The 18165-nt window shown below is 36.8% G+C and overlaps 1 protein-coding gene across 4 annotated transcripts in view; it reads right to left on the bottom strand.

The window, feature by feature from the left end:
• Nucleotides 1–7376: 7376 nt before the first annotated feature.
• The window catches only part of LOC136242649 (3'-5' exoribonuclease HELZ2-like), a 43313-nt gene continuing 32524 nt past the window's right edge, over nt 7377–18165 (bottom strand). For 2 of the 4 annotated variants that reach the window (XM_066034092.1, XM_066034093.1), the window contains 11 exons: nt 17427–17837; nt 16666–16741; nt 11549–15365; nt 11370–11497; nt 10833–10922; nt 10253–10387; nt 9534–10207; nt 9249–9482; nt 9046–9187; nt 8835–9002; nt 7377–7591 (listed from right to left, as the gene is read on the bottom strand). In XM_066034092.1, the coding sequence (XP_065890164.1) occupies nt 7488–7591; nt 8835–9002; nt 9046–9187; nt 9249–9482; nt 9534–10207; nt 10253–10387; nt 10833–10922; nt 11370–11497; nt 11549–15365; nt 16666–16741; nt 17427–17837 (5979 nt within the window). In that variant the 3' untranslated portion in view covers nt 7377–7487. Of the gene's footprint in view, nt 7592–8834; nt 9003–9045; nt 9188–9248; nt 9483–9533; nt 10208–10252; nt 10388–10533; nt 10777–10832; nt 10923–11369; nt 11498–11548; nt 15366–16665; nt 16742–17426; nt 17838–18165 lie in introns of those variants that run through there. The other 2 variants (XR_010694601.1, XM_066034094.1) reach the window with 2 other exon arrangements.

Genomic DNA, 18165 nt, shown 5'->3' with positions numbered 1-18165 from the left:
GATGATACATATTTTATAGGTTATCAAGGACTTATTCCAAAATCATTTTACTAGAGTCATGATGTGATTATAAAATCCTTTTCTGTTATGTATGTTGCAGCCATAGCGAGTAGATCTCTTGTGAAAGAAGACGTGGGCAATTGCAAGGTAACTACTTCGTAATGTATATATGCGGGGAGTCATCATTACATGGAGAGAGCCAAATTTCTGGATGCATGTCCCCTAGATTGGCATACCTTTATTGTAGCTGTACATAAACTATGGCAGCATATCAGAAAAATGAGCACTTTGATAACAGTAGGAGACCTTTTCCACATAGTAAACCATGTAATTTGAAAAGTGAGGCCATTGCAGATTTGACCTTTTGGTGTCAGTTAAAATCTCGGATTACTGGCATTTTGGTGGATATACCAATTTTTACAAGTTTGTTGTCCAAATGATTAAGGCAATATAGGAAGTTGCCTTTTTCTTATTGTTTCGGTTGATTTTCACACCATGGTGTAATATCAACATGTGCAAATATCCAACAAGTGGTCATGTGACCAACAATTCATAATAATTATTGCGTTGACATCACAACATAAAATGGCAGTGATAGTATAGGTGTACAGAGGGGGCTAGGAGGTGGTGTTTCACTGTGATAACATTTTATATTTTCCAGCAGGGGTGAAGGTGAGGTATACACGCTTCAATAAAAATGCACATTGCTCCGTATGTCTGGCTTAGCTGGATGGGCCTGTACATGCTTATTACCTTAATTATCAAATGGCTCCATGTCGTGAAAGCCACAAACACAGTTCAGTTTTTGTTACTGTGTATTGAAGTCCTCTCTGTGACACTATCACAGCCATTTTTTCAATTGAGACGTCACGTTTCAATGCAGATAAGGTTGATAACAGCTATACTGGATGTACTATGGCACTAAATTGAGATAATGTCTAACAGTTGTGGCACGTGCGATGATGCACGACGAATATAGCTACCTCGATTGGAAGCAGTCAGTACTGAAATAGTTACGTAGCTAGTTCTTTAAGCTGTAATAATACAACACCGTATGTTGGCTAGCCCACCATTGGGTCATTAGCCTTTTTTGCAATCACGAATGATTTTGAGTGTTTCGTGGGGGTATGCCTGCCCCTCCATCACCTTCTAGCTAGCTACGCCCCTGAATGTCTTAGATCACGATCACCCTAAACTTGCTACAGCTACAATGATTTGGTCAAATGTCCACTTTTTGGGTATTTATGTGTGTATAAAATTATGCTGATATTGAATGCTACAAGCAATCCAATTATAAAAATTTTAATTACCACTTGCAATTGTTTACCTGTAAAGGCCAGTCTGAGTGAAAACCATCAGAATTGCATCAAAGTGTTTGCTAAGTACCACCTGAGTGCATGGAAACCTACCTGCTTAAATACTTTACAAATAAAGAAGTATAAGGAAATATCACATTTGAGTAGGGATCATAGAAATAAAAAGCAATGAAACAAGGTACTCATGTAGTTGGAGATTTACTTCCTTCTGCAGCCATATAATAGGAATTTAAAATGTCCGTATTACCGTGACCTCCCATGTCTTATTACTTTATATTTCTATATCCCTATATAGTATAGCGGCACAACCAAAAAATTGTGCACCTATTCAAAAGCCATGAAACTTTCCACATAAATAGTAGTCCTCAATACATGTAATTTAGATATAGTGCCATCGCTGAGTTGACCTTTGGTGACTTTTACAGCCACTTTTGTACAGAAAATTGATCATCTTTGTCTTTAACTCCCTGAGGCAGTAATTAACTTGTTAAAACATGGTACCAAACAAAAGATCTTGCTGATAGAAACAACTTGCATGGCTTTTATTTGAAGTCAATGGGTGATTTCATTCTGAAGTTATGAGTATTTTTATTAGCTACAAAATTTGATAAATTTATGCATAATTATCTGCCCACAGGTAATTCACACCTCGAGGGCACTCCAGGTAAATTTATCAAATTTTGCAGCTAGTAATAATGATCATAACTTTGTAATGAAATCACCTATTGACTTCAAATAAAAACCAAGTTGTTTCTATCAGCAAGATCTTTTGTTTGGTACCATGTTTTAACAAGTTAATTACTGCCTCAGAGAGTTAATTAAAGACAAAAATGATCAATTTTCTGTACAAAAATGGCCATAAAAGTCACCAAAGGTCAACTCAGTGATGGCACTATATATAAAATTACATGTCACGAGGAGTACTACTATTTATGTGGAAAGTTTCATGGTTTTATGAAAAAGTGCACAATATTGCCAATTTTGGGGGCTACGCCGCTATACTACTACTCAAATGTAAAAATAATTTCTGCAAATTTTCCCTTATACTTGCTATTATGCATATGCAAAATAGTTTTGTAAAGGCTGACAATCAATTCTAACAAACAATGCAACAACATACTGTAAATGTGAAAAAAGAAATGTACAGTGTAATTATTTTTGTCTCAAGTCATGAAACTATGTGGCTCTTGCTTTGTGATTTATTTCACATAAAGTTCCATATTCTCAACAGCTGTGTCTTCACCCACTTCATTTCTGCATATGCGGATCTCAAAATCCTCAGCTACACATACTGGTAATTTCCTATAGAACCATGGCATTCCAATTTGAGCACAACATCCATTACCAGTACCACAACCAGCACCATCCCATAAAGGGTCTGATAGGTAGTATGCAGCAACATCCCATGTTCCACATTTCCAGACTCGCAGTAATAGTGATTCCCTACAAAGGCAGGTGGAGGGGGACCAGGATGAGTGGCACATGGACAGGTACAGCAATCATTATAACAGGCATCACTTAAACCAGCAGCATAGGTCCACACATGTTTACGTGGTGATCCTAAAGTGATGGAAATACCATCAACATATGCAGCATCAATGGATTGTGTTTTTGATTGGTATGCATCAGTCGATCCCTTTTGATAACCTTTTGTTTGTCCACAGATATGTTGATAGTCAACTCCTTTTGTATAGAAAGATGCTGTAGCACACCCAACTACATTTCCCAAACACAGTCTCCTGGGAGTCGTGATCATCTGCCATGTTCCTGGACAACTATCATCTCGATTCATGTCTACATCAACAACTTGCAATTGCATCCATCCTCCTTCAACACCATCACACTTTAGCTTCATGTTACAAGTGACCTCAAACAATCCTTCACTAGTCTTTATCCAGTAATGTCCAACACTTCCCCTACTAGTAGGATTATGCTGGTATATCTCATAACAAGAAGCAGCAGGATTGGTATGACTCATACCAAGTGTCTTGTCTTAAGTAACAAACATCAGCAGTAGGATAAGATACTTCATCATCTCTTGCTCTTCTTTCAGTAACTGTAACATCAATAAAATTTATAGTGCAACCTGTGTTTATGTGTTCAGTTCACTATAATGGAGATCAGCTATGATTTTTAGCATTGACCATTTATGGACATGTGCACATTCTAATGACATAGTGACAGGTGAGACTATAACTTGTACAGGTACACTTTTACTTTTACCATATATGGATAGCAGTGCAGAACTATTATTTATTGAATAATTATGTTATAAATTACATGCTTGTCGTCATGTTATGGTCTCTTAGCTGTAATTAAGAGAGTAAGGAGATCCAGTCATTCCAGTGGCTAAGTGTATCTATATTAACCATACAACTGTGCTATTCAATAATATTTTTTGTGGTGTATTAGCTATTACAATTGCTGGCTACTGAATGTGACCTTTTATGGTCATGCAGTTCTTCTAAACTGATTCTTGCCGTGTAGGAATTACTCTCTGTGAGCTTAACATCATCACATCAGGGAGGAGGTTTGCTTGATACGTATATACAAAAGTTATTTTCTGTGTGTATGTGCATAGGAGATGGCTATAGGTAATGAGAATGGATTGGAACCAGAAGACTAGAAGTCATGGTTACATTTTATGTAATTATTTACAACAGGATTAATATGATAATGTATTCATAGTAGCTATATTCATGGTGTTTATTTAAAATGTGTAGCCTCAGTTTGAGGATTAATGTATATAATGGTTGTTGCTGGATAATAAAATCAGGAGATAGTGAATTCTGTAACTCAATTGATTTTGGAAAGAATAAATTACTGCATTGATTTGTATTCTAGCTTAGAATATGACATAAGTATAATTTGGTAATGAACTCTGTTGTTTGAATGGTGGTTCAGGAAATAATTCAATGATACAGTGTACATACCATTTTCTTCAGCACTATAGACTGTAATTACTGAGAATAGACTATTCTGCTTAAGTAATCATTTTTTATAGCAAATCTTGATCGCATATTGTTACACACTGTTAGTTTTTTCACTGTACCTTCTGGTCTTTAGATTGATTTCTTTAAAAACACTAAAGATTTGAGGTTCAGTAGTTAACCTATCCATGTACCATTTTTCTGCTTCTTCCCATAGGCAGTATTTACCTTGTAGGCGTGACAACAATATCGGTGCTATCTTTTTGTGAATATTTGCTAAGTGTGACTGTTTGGGTACCATGATGTGCCTTAAAACCCTTAATCTTCTTCAGTGTGCCAAATTTCAAGGCATTCAGACAACCCATTCACATCACGGTTTATGGCAGCTTTTGTAAGGGTGCTAAAAGAAGAAATTAAGCCAATTTTTGAAGTCTCATATTTCTGGAATGCTTGAAGTGGTTTTGCTCAAATTTGGTATGTGGACTACTGAAGATGAAGGGCATTTCCACAGCAAAAATCGTCTAAGGCAGCATGGCGTGAAAATGGCATTTTTTCCTGTTATACCAGGTGTGGTGTGTGCTGACTTCCTTGGCCACATGACATACGTACTATCATGTGTCTTGTATTATAATTAACCCTTTGGTCATGAACTCTGTTGTTTGGATAATATTAGGTCAATGCACTTTCAATAAGACTGTGTGCAATCTTACAGAGTATATGATAGTTATATGGATAACTAATTGTAATGTTGCCACTGCATGGTTGGGAATGCCAAGCTGTCCAAGATGATTTGCTGACAGACTTTAAAGTGATGTTACTGATGTGAGTGGACCTGCATGAAAAATTTTTCTACTCCCAGAGGTGTACTCGTAAATAACAAGATTTTGTTTTCAAACATGTATTCTCATGAAATGGTTAAGGGCATTCTGACTGACCAAACTGATCTTACAAACCATTTAGGTGGAAGAGAATCTGATCAAGAATGAAAATTTGCTAGACATCTACAGTATAGATAACTGCTATCTATAGATAACTGCTGTCAGATCTTTAACACAGTGTTACTCATATAGGCTAAATTGTTTGCAAAATATTTCAGTACAAAATAAACTGATAAATATTTATGTAATTGACCTATTGTGATCCTATGATAAAAATGGACAACAGTTTGAGCAGCTACTACAGTGTAACTGTTTTATTCATCATACAATTATATTGGCCATGACATAATTTATGTGTTTCTAGGTCATACAACTCCACTTTCTCTACAGCAATATCTTCATTATCCCTAATGGCACCACCAGAGATGCAGGATAATTTTTCATTTTGGACAAATACAAATTTGGTGTTATCTGTACACTGCATGGAATGTAAAATTCGTGGAGAGCGACTGTGATAAAGAATTGCTATTTTATGCCCTGTAAGTGTGTACAAGCTACTAAAGTGGGAATGGCTTCACTAGGAGTGGGTGTGGCTGCTACCCATACTCTGAATTCCTCTTCTAATGCTATAGTTAATTAACTCTCGAGCTGCCATAATTATACCATTTACAAATACAATTGTTTGACAGCCAAAATTGAAACGAGCCGGCACAGCCACCAGACTCACATGAATAATGCAAAACTGCAATCGAAATTAAAAAATAGTAAATGTCATTGATGCGTTAATGAGATTTAGTTTAGTAATCAATTTTTTATAATGATTGATTTGTATGTAATTGAGCAGGATTCACAGACTGTGCTTTTTTCCTGAAATTAATACTAATATACTAATATTGTCATCGATAGTCAGTAAAAATGTCTTAGATATTAATTTAGTAAAAGTCTTAAATATTTGCTAAATGTTCTAATAAGGCATTTTTATAAAAAGTTTTGAGACAAATGGTGCCCCATAGACAGCACTTGATTGTAAGCCACTCTTTTGTTGTGACATGTTGAACTAGCTAGGAACATGATACCATTAATTATTAATTCCTGAACTTTGTATTTCCAGGATTTACTCATGATAATTTTTATCCTGTAGGTAATAAGCTGTGTTCTTATGATGACTTGGACAACCACTGATGACTTACAAAAGTGAAGACAATGAACAGATTTTACTTATGGCATGAAAAGGTGAGTGCAATTGTCACTTCATTAGCATGATGCAGCATGGCTTTGTCATGATGTATATATTGGTTGATGGTTTCTAGCCAGCTGCTAAAACAGTCAAGTATAAAAAGGGTACAGCCTTCAAAAGCCTGGGTGAAAAAAGTTGTGAAATCAAAGGTGGTGCATGGCCATGAAATGGCTGTTTAATGTGCATTTGATATTACAACTTTTTTTCATCCAGGCTTTAAAGGCTGCACCCTTTTATATAGCTAATTTTTATAAGTTCTCAGCCACCAATAGAAGTTTTGCAGGGGCGTTTATACCAATCACATGTGAAGACAATGTGCCAGTGGAATTAAACATGGAGAAATACCAATACCCACAATACAGTGAAATAAGCCCAATAAGATTGATAGTTCATTTGTCACTTGCATGACTACCTGCTTAATATGCATTCAAGAAATTGTTGCCCTCAGGCAACCAATTGGATAGGCTTACTTTTGATTGTTGTATTAGAATTAACAACTCTTCTATTAGAGTGTTTAATATTTTTGTTAGGATAGACAATGAATGATGATGCATTGAATGGCATTGTAATGACACAAATATTGATATTAAATGCAATGATAACATACAGTTCTACTGTGTGTTGTGATATAATAATTATAGTACATGCTTGCACCTTCAGATTCACTATATTAGAATTTGATGACATTGTTCACCATGCAGCTCCATCATATGTGAACATGATGTACTCTAACTTCACTAGATGTTCACCACAAAACACCTGTAACACCAGTGTAGCCTGGGGGCAGTAATTACAATACAAGTAGTGTACAACGGTGGTCAGACTATTTTGCAACATCTTTATGTCATAACTACATCATAATAACTGGGCGGTTGTTGCTATATAGGCTCACAGACATGAAGTGACCATAATATATACAAGGCAAGACCCAATCCTGTTGATCACAAAGTGAATGACTTCAACCCTGCCAGAAATATTATATCCTAACTGTCGCTGTGTAAATTGGGTGTTTGTAGAACAAATTTATATAAAAATATTAAAATTATTATCATATGGATATACATTTATGCGTGTGTGTATATATAAATGCTTGTGAGTATATGCTGTTTACGCATGAGCACATGTGTTAGATGATGTTTGAGTTAAAGTCCCATATCACACAGTCCTGCTGTTCATAGTGGTCCAATAGATCTTTCCACATTAGGTGCTTTCCTATCAAGCGTGCGTTACCTGTTAGAGACAGCAGATTGTATCTGATGAGTAACTGGCAGTGCACAACTAAAATATTGTTCAGTGTATGTAATTAATTGTGTCCAGTGGCAATGGAGCTACGCAGTACCTTTAAGATGTTTAAAAAGTTCTGAGATAGTATTTTTAGACTATTCTCACTGTGTTGACAAGTAGCTACTGGCTGTTTAAACTCTGACTGTTCTATTAGAGTGGTTGACTGCTCTATTATCTGTACCTTACTGTGTCTGTGAATACATGCAGGGAGACAGAAACTTGATGTACATGTTTACCAATAAAAAGTGGGGGCTCCCAACATTTCTGTTACCTATGTCTGTGTCACTTCAATGTGGAAAAGTACTATCATTTCAACTGTACAGTGGAACAACAACCACTTTAAGATCAACCCACTTTCTCTTTTAGAGGTAACATAATAAGTAGAGCAGCATGGTGCGAAAGTTGTGTCATTTGTGAGAAAGCATGAAACTTTCCATATCAATTGTACTCCAAATGACATTCATTACTGATATAATGCCATTGCAGATTCGACCTTTAGTGACCTTTGCAGTCATTTTTCTACTGAAAACTTGTCATTTTTGTTTTTTACACTGTTAAAACATGGTCTAGATTAAAGATGTTGATCTAAGAAACAACTCGACTGTTGTTTGAAGTTAATAGCAAAGTTATGATCATTTTAATAGTCATAGGATTGTTTGAATTTATCTGCCCTTGGGGTGTAAATTACCAATCGGCAGGGAATTTCATGGCTAATAAAAACGATGAATTTTTACTTTAAAATTGCCATAAGGTCACTGAAGGTCAAATATATATGCAATGGCACTATATCCAAAAACAAATGTCATTTTGGGAGCACAGTCTATATGCCAAGTTTGACATTTTTCTCACAAAGTGCACGAAATCATTATAATTATTTATATGTTATGCCCCTCTACTAAAGGGAGTTGGGACCATCCTTTTTATGAAAGCTTTTTTCAATTTTGCCTGTAATTTGGAGAGTTTGTGATCTTTTAATTTGCTACTGTGCATAAATATTAAATGCTACAACTACATTTGCTACAAAATAGTTTAGTTGCCAGAAACTAGCACAATACGCTTGCTATACTAGTAGCTAATGGTGGGTGGTTATCATACTCTTTGGTCATCAGAGCAGCATTAAAATAAAAAAGCAGGTCCAACTTTGCTCCATTAATGTTGCACTCATGCAACCAGTAAAAAGTGTTCTCACCAATTATGCACAAAGCTTCTCGAGCTCTAGTAATGGCTACATTCATCAGGTGTTGATCAGTCACAAATCCCATGTGTTTGTTAACCCAATTGTGAGAAGGATGGGCAGGTATTTCATCTTCTGGTAGTGATCGTACCGTTGTCAAAATGATGGCATTGCACTCTCGACCTGTGATAGTGTATCATCACATGACATCATGTGATCTACCAACCTTGGCTCCCATGTACAGTATTCACTTCTACTTTGTTCGGTAACAATTCCTTGATGTGATCTTTGTGTGCTCTGTAAGGAGTTAGTACCATTATCTCATCTGGTGAAATGTTACTTCTCTGGAGATGTTCCACAACATATTTCTGTTGAGACACAACAGCAATGATTATATCTGGCTACTCTGAAGAGATGACATTAACTTACCACTACTTTAGCTTCCTTTTCATTGTACTTTGATTCTTCATAACTTCCTTTGGCATCAATTCCAGACATCTCTTCAGTTCCCTCAACATGTATAAAAACACATCTCTGATGTTTTGGTTGTGGCCATAGTTTAGAGGGTAACTGTTTTCCCCATTGCCTCTTCAGTACTTCATCAGCTGCTTGTAGTTCTCCATTGTAGAATTGGTTGGATGGGAACTCACAGATGCTCGGGTGCTAGAAATATACCACAGAATCACACACTACTTCTGTCCATTTTTAACTCACCATACGATATTGTGTAGTCAGTGTGACACCATATCTGTTCATGTGCTCATCCTCAAAAAGACGTTGAAACATTGATATCTTCAGGCCGAGGCTATCAGCTACCTTATTCAACACAACTGGCTGCAGCTGCTTGTGGTCCCCAACAAGAATAAATTTCTCAGACAACATCATTGGTAATATTGTCTCTGGTTCAGTACACATTCCACACTCATCGATAACACACTGGTTAATTGGTATCTTACCACCAGTCAGTCTACCACTACCAGCTTCAGCACAAGTACAGAAAATGACCTGAGCTGATTTTAATACAACTTGTTCTGCGAGTTTACGCAAACTTATGTATCTGTTAGTAACTTCTTCTAATTTTTGGTAGTTATCTTCTTTCTGAGTTAGCTCTTCTTTATGGTCGTTTAGCCACCTTTCATATTCAATAAACTCTTTGATTTCTCGTTGCTGACTTTGAGGGTCTCTTATTTTCTCATGTAAACAATGACCCTTAAGAATCTCTGGTAACATGCTAACATCTTCATCATTTCTGAACAGCACAGATCTAGTGGCATATATCGGTATTACACTTGTCAAGCCTGGATATAATTTGTCTAGTTCAAGTTTTTCAATTGTGTGACCAAAAGATCTCACTATCTGGATATGTGGGAACTTCTTCAACATTTCACCTGTAGAATACAATGACCATATGAGGACATTTCTGTGATACTCACATGCTCCAACATTGACAGCTTTATTAGAAGGGGCACAGTAGATAACTTTTGATGCCATTCCAGGGCCTGACTTATTTTCATTGTATTCAACAAATCTCTTCATCAGTTCCACACAAGTTGTGCTCTTGCCTGTACCTGAAATACAAAATACCACACATATACAGGAAAATTAATATATTATGCATTTTAACACTAAATGGGTAGTGTGGTTGTACATGTGTGTGTACTACAAGTGACTAATCTTGTAGTGAAATTCTAGTAAGTAACATAAAAATAATCGCCTGTTACAGCAATCTGAGATCCGAATTGGGTAGCCACCACCTTTATTTTGTAGTACCAAATAAATCACCAATGAAAACATGCATGTGTAATGTGTATACAAGAGCTATTAAATTCTCTGTAACAACCAACTATTGAATGTGATTTAAGTCATGGACAGAGTTTTACCAAAATACTTGAAGTTGTTTCCCAGTTAAATACAACACAACAATTACAAAGATGACAATACAGAGCTTGATGAAACACTGCAACACAGGAAAGAGATAGAACGGAACAGTGGATACACAACTATCCCTAATACCTGGAGGTCCTTGGATCAGCAGTAATTTGTTGTTTTCTATCACCGCCTTTTCTACTGCTTCTCTTTGGCCTTCATTCAACATACCATCACCTTTGTGGCAAATATTACAACATTTAGAAGCATTAGCTAGCTAGTACAATAATTACTGATGTAATGGTTGTGCAATTCTATTGCACAACTCTGTACAGTAAAACATACAATAGTGTATTATACTCATAGAGTAAAAGTTTGTGTGTTCTATTGGAAGAATTAATCACTATCCCAAATTGGGACCCGCAAGATTGTTAGCAGTGCAGATTTTCATTAGAGAGTTGTCCTTATTTTATTAGTCTTATAATGTGCATATACAAAAGGACCATCTGTATAGTATGTATTGTAAAAGGAGTGAAACTGAAACTCTGTGAAATGTAGAAAACATCTTGACCCAGTCAGTGATCCCCAACAATGTGCAAACATTAAAAAAGTGTATTCCCAAAAATTACAGTATCCCTTTGAGGAGCTCCACTGCATGTGCACACCATAAGTGTTACATACAACCTTCATAATCAATATTGGCTGGATTTATAATAGGAGATGAATATTTCCTGCAGCATATTTGTTCCAGCAGCACTTGCTTAGCAGTAGGAGATCCTTTTTGAAGTTTGCGGAACATTACTTCAATACGCCTGTATGTAAATAAATACATGTATACAATAAATTTAAACCACATAAAGTACCTAAAAGTCACTTGCAGTGGTATTACTTCTAAGTTGCACAATTTATCAGTGAGAGAAAACCCCTGAATCATAGGTAGAACTGTGCTGTCTCTGGGGCACTCTATTTTGATGGTCTGTTCTCTGCTACCTCCAACTATCTTCCCATGTGCAACCCATGTGACCTTCTTGTCTTTGTCTGATTCCAAGTCAAACTTTTCACTGTTTGGTAACAGTTTATGATATTGAATACACACTAGGTCGCCAGTTTCAAATGGTTTTCGGGATTTAATCCTAAAATCTGGAGTAACATCAAACTGGGTTTCATTTCTCGAGGTCCACTCCAGACGCAGCTCCTTGATTATCACTGGAATTCTTTTACTGCCAGTACTGTTAGTGATAGACTCAGCTTCCACTACTGGCTGCCATAACTTGACATAATCAGACAATGTATTGCAGGCATGCAACGGAGGAGAGTTTAGAATTTCAGGAGCGTAGCATTCAATGGGATGTTTAACATGTAGCAAGCAACAAGAGAAGGTCTTTGATATGTGGACTAGACTGACTGTTGGATCAACAGAGTAAGAATTTGAATGGGTGGATGAGATTTGGATATCTAGTGTGCTATTCTCCCTGATGTGTTTTGTGATGGTAAATTTATGGGAGGACTTCTTATCTATTTCTTGCTCAGAATCGATGCATTTTGATGGGCTTATCCCATGAGATGTGGTTTTGATCAGATCTTTTGCTTCTGTGTACTTATCATTATGAAGAGCTTCAACCACTTTGGCCAGTGTGTCCACTGGAATTTGCACTAATTCCATCTCTTCTTTCCTCTTGTTCTCTTTCTTACTGGACCTGTTATTTGGAGCTGGGATCATTTCAACATTCCATTTCAGTACTCTGTTCTTGTCACATCGTGTTTGCAAATGTGACAACCTGATTTCACAGATCCTGTCACTGAGAAATTCATGCAGTTCTGGTGACATGTGTAACTCCATCAACTTGTTAGAGACCTGCCCTACATATGCTGTCACCGCAATTGATCCTGCTTGCATCTTGCAGCAGTTAACGACATAGAGTTGGTCTCTCCTCTCAGAAAATTTTCTTTCATCCCATTTGTGAATGTTCATTCTGTGAATCGTTTCAGTGGTTGGAAGAGTAGTATTTTTGTCACTGAGAATAGCCCTGTGCAGCAAGACATCTGGGTACCTCCTTAGTGGAGATGTAAAGTGAGAATACACAGTACCAAAATCACTGTGCTGATATTGAGACACCAGACTATTACTGGTGATCACAGCGTAAAATGCTTTAGATAGAGACCTGCATAACTTTCGATAAGCAACATATAGTTCAGGGAAGTTATCCAGTGAACACAGGATGGTTGCTAACTCACTGCAGTCTTTTTTTCCAGCTGAGCCAACAATTTTCTCCCAAGTATCATTAGATATTGTTAAAACATCATCTGGTTGGTTGACAGCTAGTACCTCTTCATGTTCAAGCTTAGAGTATTCCTCAGTCGCAAGATTGGATTCTGTGTCTTCGATGTTGCCTGGAAAATAATCATCTTCAGACACTGCATCACTTTCTATTGGTTGCTGCTGATGTTCCCCAGCATTGAATGATTGTAATGCTTCACTGGAAATCATTCTGTTAAACAGTGGGCAACACTTGAGCAAGTGTTGATGGCTACTCAACCACTCGTGTTGTTTGAAGTGTTTTATTGGTTGGTGTACCACTACAGGACCTACCTGCTTATTGATTTTCAACAACTTTGCAGGAATTGCTTTGTTGCACAAACACATAAACATCTCAACTAGTGAACCACCTGCCAAACCGTACTTGTTACCTGTACCTCGATCAGGCTGGTAAAGGTGACTGTCAGGCCACTGAGATTTTCTCAAAACTCTTGCAATTTTATTCAAAGTTGACAAATCTTTCTTCAGTTTGTCAAGCTGTGATGGTGTCAGGCCTTCCACTCCTTTCAAAGTATTCTCCAATAAAAATTTCCCAACTTGTTCTTTGGTGAGCTTGCAGGCAGAACAAACTATACTCTTATGCACCTCTACATTACTAAGTGGAGTAAGCAGACTGTGGTCAGTTTTAGAGAACACAAATTGTGTGGTGACTGCAAGTCGATCTTTACCAGCTTGTAGGCTGCCATGGTTTATACATATCTCATCTGGTAGCATGAACATTGCTTCTTCCATACCATAAAATGTCCTACCTCTTTGTAAAGCATCTCTGTCCAAAGCTGATCTTGGTTTAACGAAGTAGGATGCATCAGCAATATGAACATTGACAACAAAATTTCTATCTTTATCAAACTCCAAGCTCAATGCATCATCCATCACAACAGTTTCTTCATCATCAATTGTGAATACATTGTTATATCTTCTTCGCTTTCTTATCTCGCTCTGAGGAATTTTCCAGTTCTCTGGAAATTTTTGTGCCTCATTCAATGCTTGTGGAGAAAACACGCCATCAAAGTAGGTCATTGCTGGAATATAATTATACTTCAGAATATCGATTAATGTTGCTGCCAGGTCTCCTTCAAGGCTAAAGTGCTTTACTGGCACTCCTTTTGGATACACGTGATCTACTTTCCATGGATGATCAAGTCGCACAAGGTATACATTCTTCAGTACATTTTCATATTTGATCTTTACAGCAGCTTGATTGTGACTATCTCCTGCAAACACACTAAGCCCATTTTCTCTTTCTAGTCTTTGACGTGTGTCAATTTTGGGATAGTCTGCATCTATAGGGACTAGAAGATTTCTCGTCCATCTGTCAGAAAAACAAATAAAATATTCTTTTGGGTGCCTATACTCAACAGAAGAAATGTTTGCTACAACCTCTCCTTTCCTTTTCCCAAAGTTACTGTGACTATTCACAACAACAGTGTCACCTCTTAGTGACCGATTGAGAGCAGATGAATCAGGAAGCCATATATCTTTCTCAGCAGGGTCCAGAATGATTGCATAACCAGATTCAGCTCCTTTTATCACTATCACCATGTGTTTCTCTGAGTTAGCAGATGCTTCAACATATGGACTGTGAAGTCCTGATACAACTGCCCTACGACTGCTCACCTCTCGTTTACCGGCAAATTTTCTTGCAGTGCTTCTTCTGACAGATGCTGTGCTGTGACTACCATGTCTAGACTCAGGTGTAAGACTACTGTTAAAACCAGCAATAGAGCTAATAGGTTGATAACTAGCATTGCTAGTCAGGGGAACATTATTTTTGGCTATAGTATGTTTTGGTTTGTTACTAGTAGAAGGAACACTAATGGTAGCAGTGCTGCTACTCACAAGATTTTGTTGCATTTGTAAAGGCTGTATGATTTGTGGTTCTTCTGTGGCACCGTGATGATCAGCTAAAAGTGATGAAGTAGTGCTTACATCATCCACTACATTTTCTCTCTCAAGATCTTCTAATATTTGGTCGAAATATCCCTGATTGTTTGAAGCATCACTAACATACTCCCCATGTTTAGTGAGAGCACAGTAAACCTCATAATCCTCTGGACTAAGCTGCCAGTGTTTAGCTATTTGGCCAACATTGCGCTCCTTCACAAACTGTTTCTTCAACTGATCACATTCGTCATCCTTCATAGAATGGCTGAGGTAGGATGCCCAAAACAGCCTACATGACATGTTTCCTCTAGTAATAATGGACAAGGGGTGAGCTGCAGTGACAATTAGTGACTGGACTCTGGTGAAGGCTGTGTTGAGAGCTCTCACATCTGTGTAAAAACTACACTCGCGTATGGAATCCTTGTCAATGCTGATGTGGGTCCTCACAATACTGAGAATAACTACTCGAAATTCACAACCTGCAGAAAATGACATAATATGGTTACATCTAAAATAGCTAAATAATATTCCTAGCTGTTTTGTACTACAAAAAATACATGTGTATAAACTACTAATAGAAATAAGTTAGTATACTGATCTACAGATAGGTTAATCATTGTAGCTCAAATATTGAAGAAATTGGACTAAAGCACAACTAAACATATGTAAGCGCAATCATATAGTGTTCTAATAGAATAGTCACCATAACTTTTTAATGATACAAAAAGTTTACATGGCTTTAAAACAAGGACATCCATAACTAAACTTCCAAGGCCTTAACTATTGTGTCACTGTTGTCAATTATTTGTGTTCCCTTGTTAAAATTCTGACAATGAATATTTTAGAGCCACATTGCATTGGAGTGCAAAATAACTGTTGTATTGCCAGGAGCAGATCAAGGGGGTTTCTAAGGTTTCCAAAAACTGGTCAAATAAAATTGCAATGATTTACCAAAGTTCATAATTGAAATACTCTAATAGAGCAGTCAGTCGCCCTAATAGAACACTCAGATTTTCCATTTTGTAAGAGTGATAAGTAGTTATTTAGTTTACCTATAGTAAAAATAGTCTAAAATTGTATCTCAGAATGTTTAAAACCTGAAAATTTTCCTGGGGAATGCCCAAGCACAAGCAACCTATTTCAATAAATTCCTAACAAATGATTTTTTGGTGAAAATTGTTACCAAATTCATAATTTTTAAATTTACTCTGGGGGAGCATGCCCCCAGGCCCCATGCATACAACAAAAAACTTGAAGACCTCTCAACAAAATTTCCTTGATTACAGTAATACAAAAATATAACTTTAAAAAGCTTTGTGTAAGTGGTCATTACAACTGGTCATTAGTCCAGAATTATAGCATTTAATTATTAGTATATTTGAAGATTGTCATTGTAATGGATACCATATATATTGTGTAAGGATCTTTATGTAGTGTGTAGAGTGTAGTTATAGTTAAAGGTTAACAGTTTACTGAAACATCTCCATGCATGGACATGGTCAATGCTGGGAAGTTTGAAGAAACAACAGCATGCAGCAGTGGCAGAAGTGGAAGCAGCAGCAGCAGATTCAAAGCACCTTCTGTTGAGTTCATGAGGCCATTTATTAGTCTCCAAGTCAATTATAATAGAAAATCCAAAGTATACTAGTGGCTTTGATGTGAGCAAATGCAGTAGACACAGTACCACATTCCAATTATTGCTATTGCAAACACAAGAACAAATCAGAAGTTCTTGACATGCAATTGGGAATGTGTAAGTAGCTACTATAATATTCTGACCTTGTGCATTTCTGATTGTATCAACAAATATCATTGGCATTCTTTCCCTCTTTAGTACAGAACGAATATACCTCACCTGTAAAATAACAACATTACTACTCACACAAAATTACATTAGTTGCATACTTCATTTACACAGAATTTTATGTGTAGGTAATTTGAAACTATACATGTTAAGTACAAACTCTAAATCATGACATGCAGTGCTGGTTTAATTAGAGATTCCACGAATTGATGAGAAGCCACATAACAGCCCTTACACTACATATCAACTGTGTTACTTTATGAGATATTGGAAATAACTATGATTTTTTGAGAATTTCAATTTCATTTGGCTGACTCCCTGCTGCACAGGCTTTCAACCATTGGGATATCAAGATTCTTTAAAATTGGCCAATGTATAAATATACATATTGTTAATATTAATGCATTCAAATTTTGTCTGGAAAGCCTGCAGACTTTATCCTTAAAACTTCAACTTATAGATAGAACAAATCACAATTTGGCTCAAAGTATCTTGCAAATGAAACATACAAACTTTCCTTTGAAGCATACAGCTATGAGGTCTTAGTTAACAAACTCTGAACCTTAACTATTGTTTAAAACAATCCCTAGCAACTATTTCTGGAGTCCTCTGGATATTTTGTTCATGTAACACAACTATAATATTTGTATGTGACTTCTAACACATTCCTGGTATGCATAACTTAACAATGTGCCGGTGCTAAATTACTATCATCATATCAATTTGCTTAGCCAACCTGAGCATATTCTGTTGTCAATATTGCAATGTTTGGCTTTTCACCCCACAAGTCATTTGGCCATCCTGGTAAAAGTGTTTCCTTTAAAAACTTGACCACTTGTTCTGCCTCATCTGTGTTCAAGTAAGACTCAAACTCAGATAGGTAATTTTCTTGAACATCATTAGACTTCAGGAACACCAATGGACTGATAGTAGGGTGTTTTTCTATGGTATCACAAGATCTCAACTTTCCTCGGTAGAAGAACTTTGAAGGCAACTTTAGGATGTCTCCATGAGTGCGGTAATTACAAGTCAACAAGATTTGGTTCCCACTGTCTTGTGTGTGAGAATATTCAGCATAGACCTGCTCCAGAGGTGACCTGTGTAGATCATACTCTTTAGCCAGGGGAGAATAAACTAGTGGAGTTGTCTGAAACACAAAACATTTTAAGTAACATGTGCATTTCAAGTATACATAGCCACGTGCAAATTTGTATGACCACTGCCTGTTCGGCATCACTGTGACTTCAATGAATATGGTTGGGCGTTTATTTCTTTACAGTACCTTTTTCGTAGACCACCACACCAGATGGTTAACTATACCAGAGTAACAAGACCATTGTTTATTAGCGTTGAGAACTGGTATGGAAAAACCGGTTATTAACCGGTATTGTCTAGGTCAAGCCAATTATTGACTAAGAAGCCTTTAAACTGGTTTTGCCCACCCACTTGGTAAACCATAAATTACCCCTGCTGAC

The sequence above is a fragment of the Dysidea avara genome, chromosome 13 (assembly GCF_963678975.1).
Source record: "Dysidea avara chromosome 13, odDysAvar1.4, whole genome shotgun sequence".
Taxonomy (NCBI): domain Eukaryota; kingdom Metazoa; phylum Porifera; class Demospongiae; order Dictyoceratida; family Dysideidae; genus Dysidea; species Dysidea avara.
The sequence above is the reverse complement of the archived record's forward strand: the minus strand, read 5'-3'. Positions and strand labels throughout refer to the sequence as shown.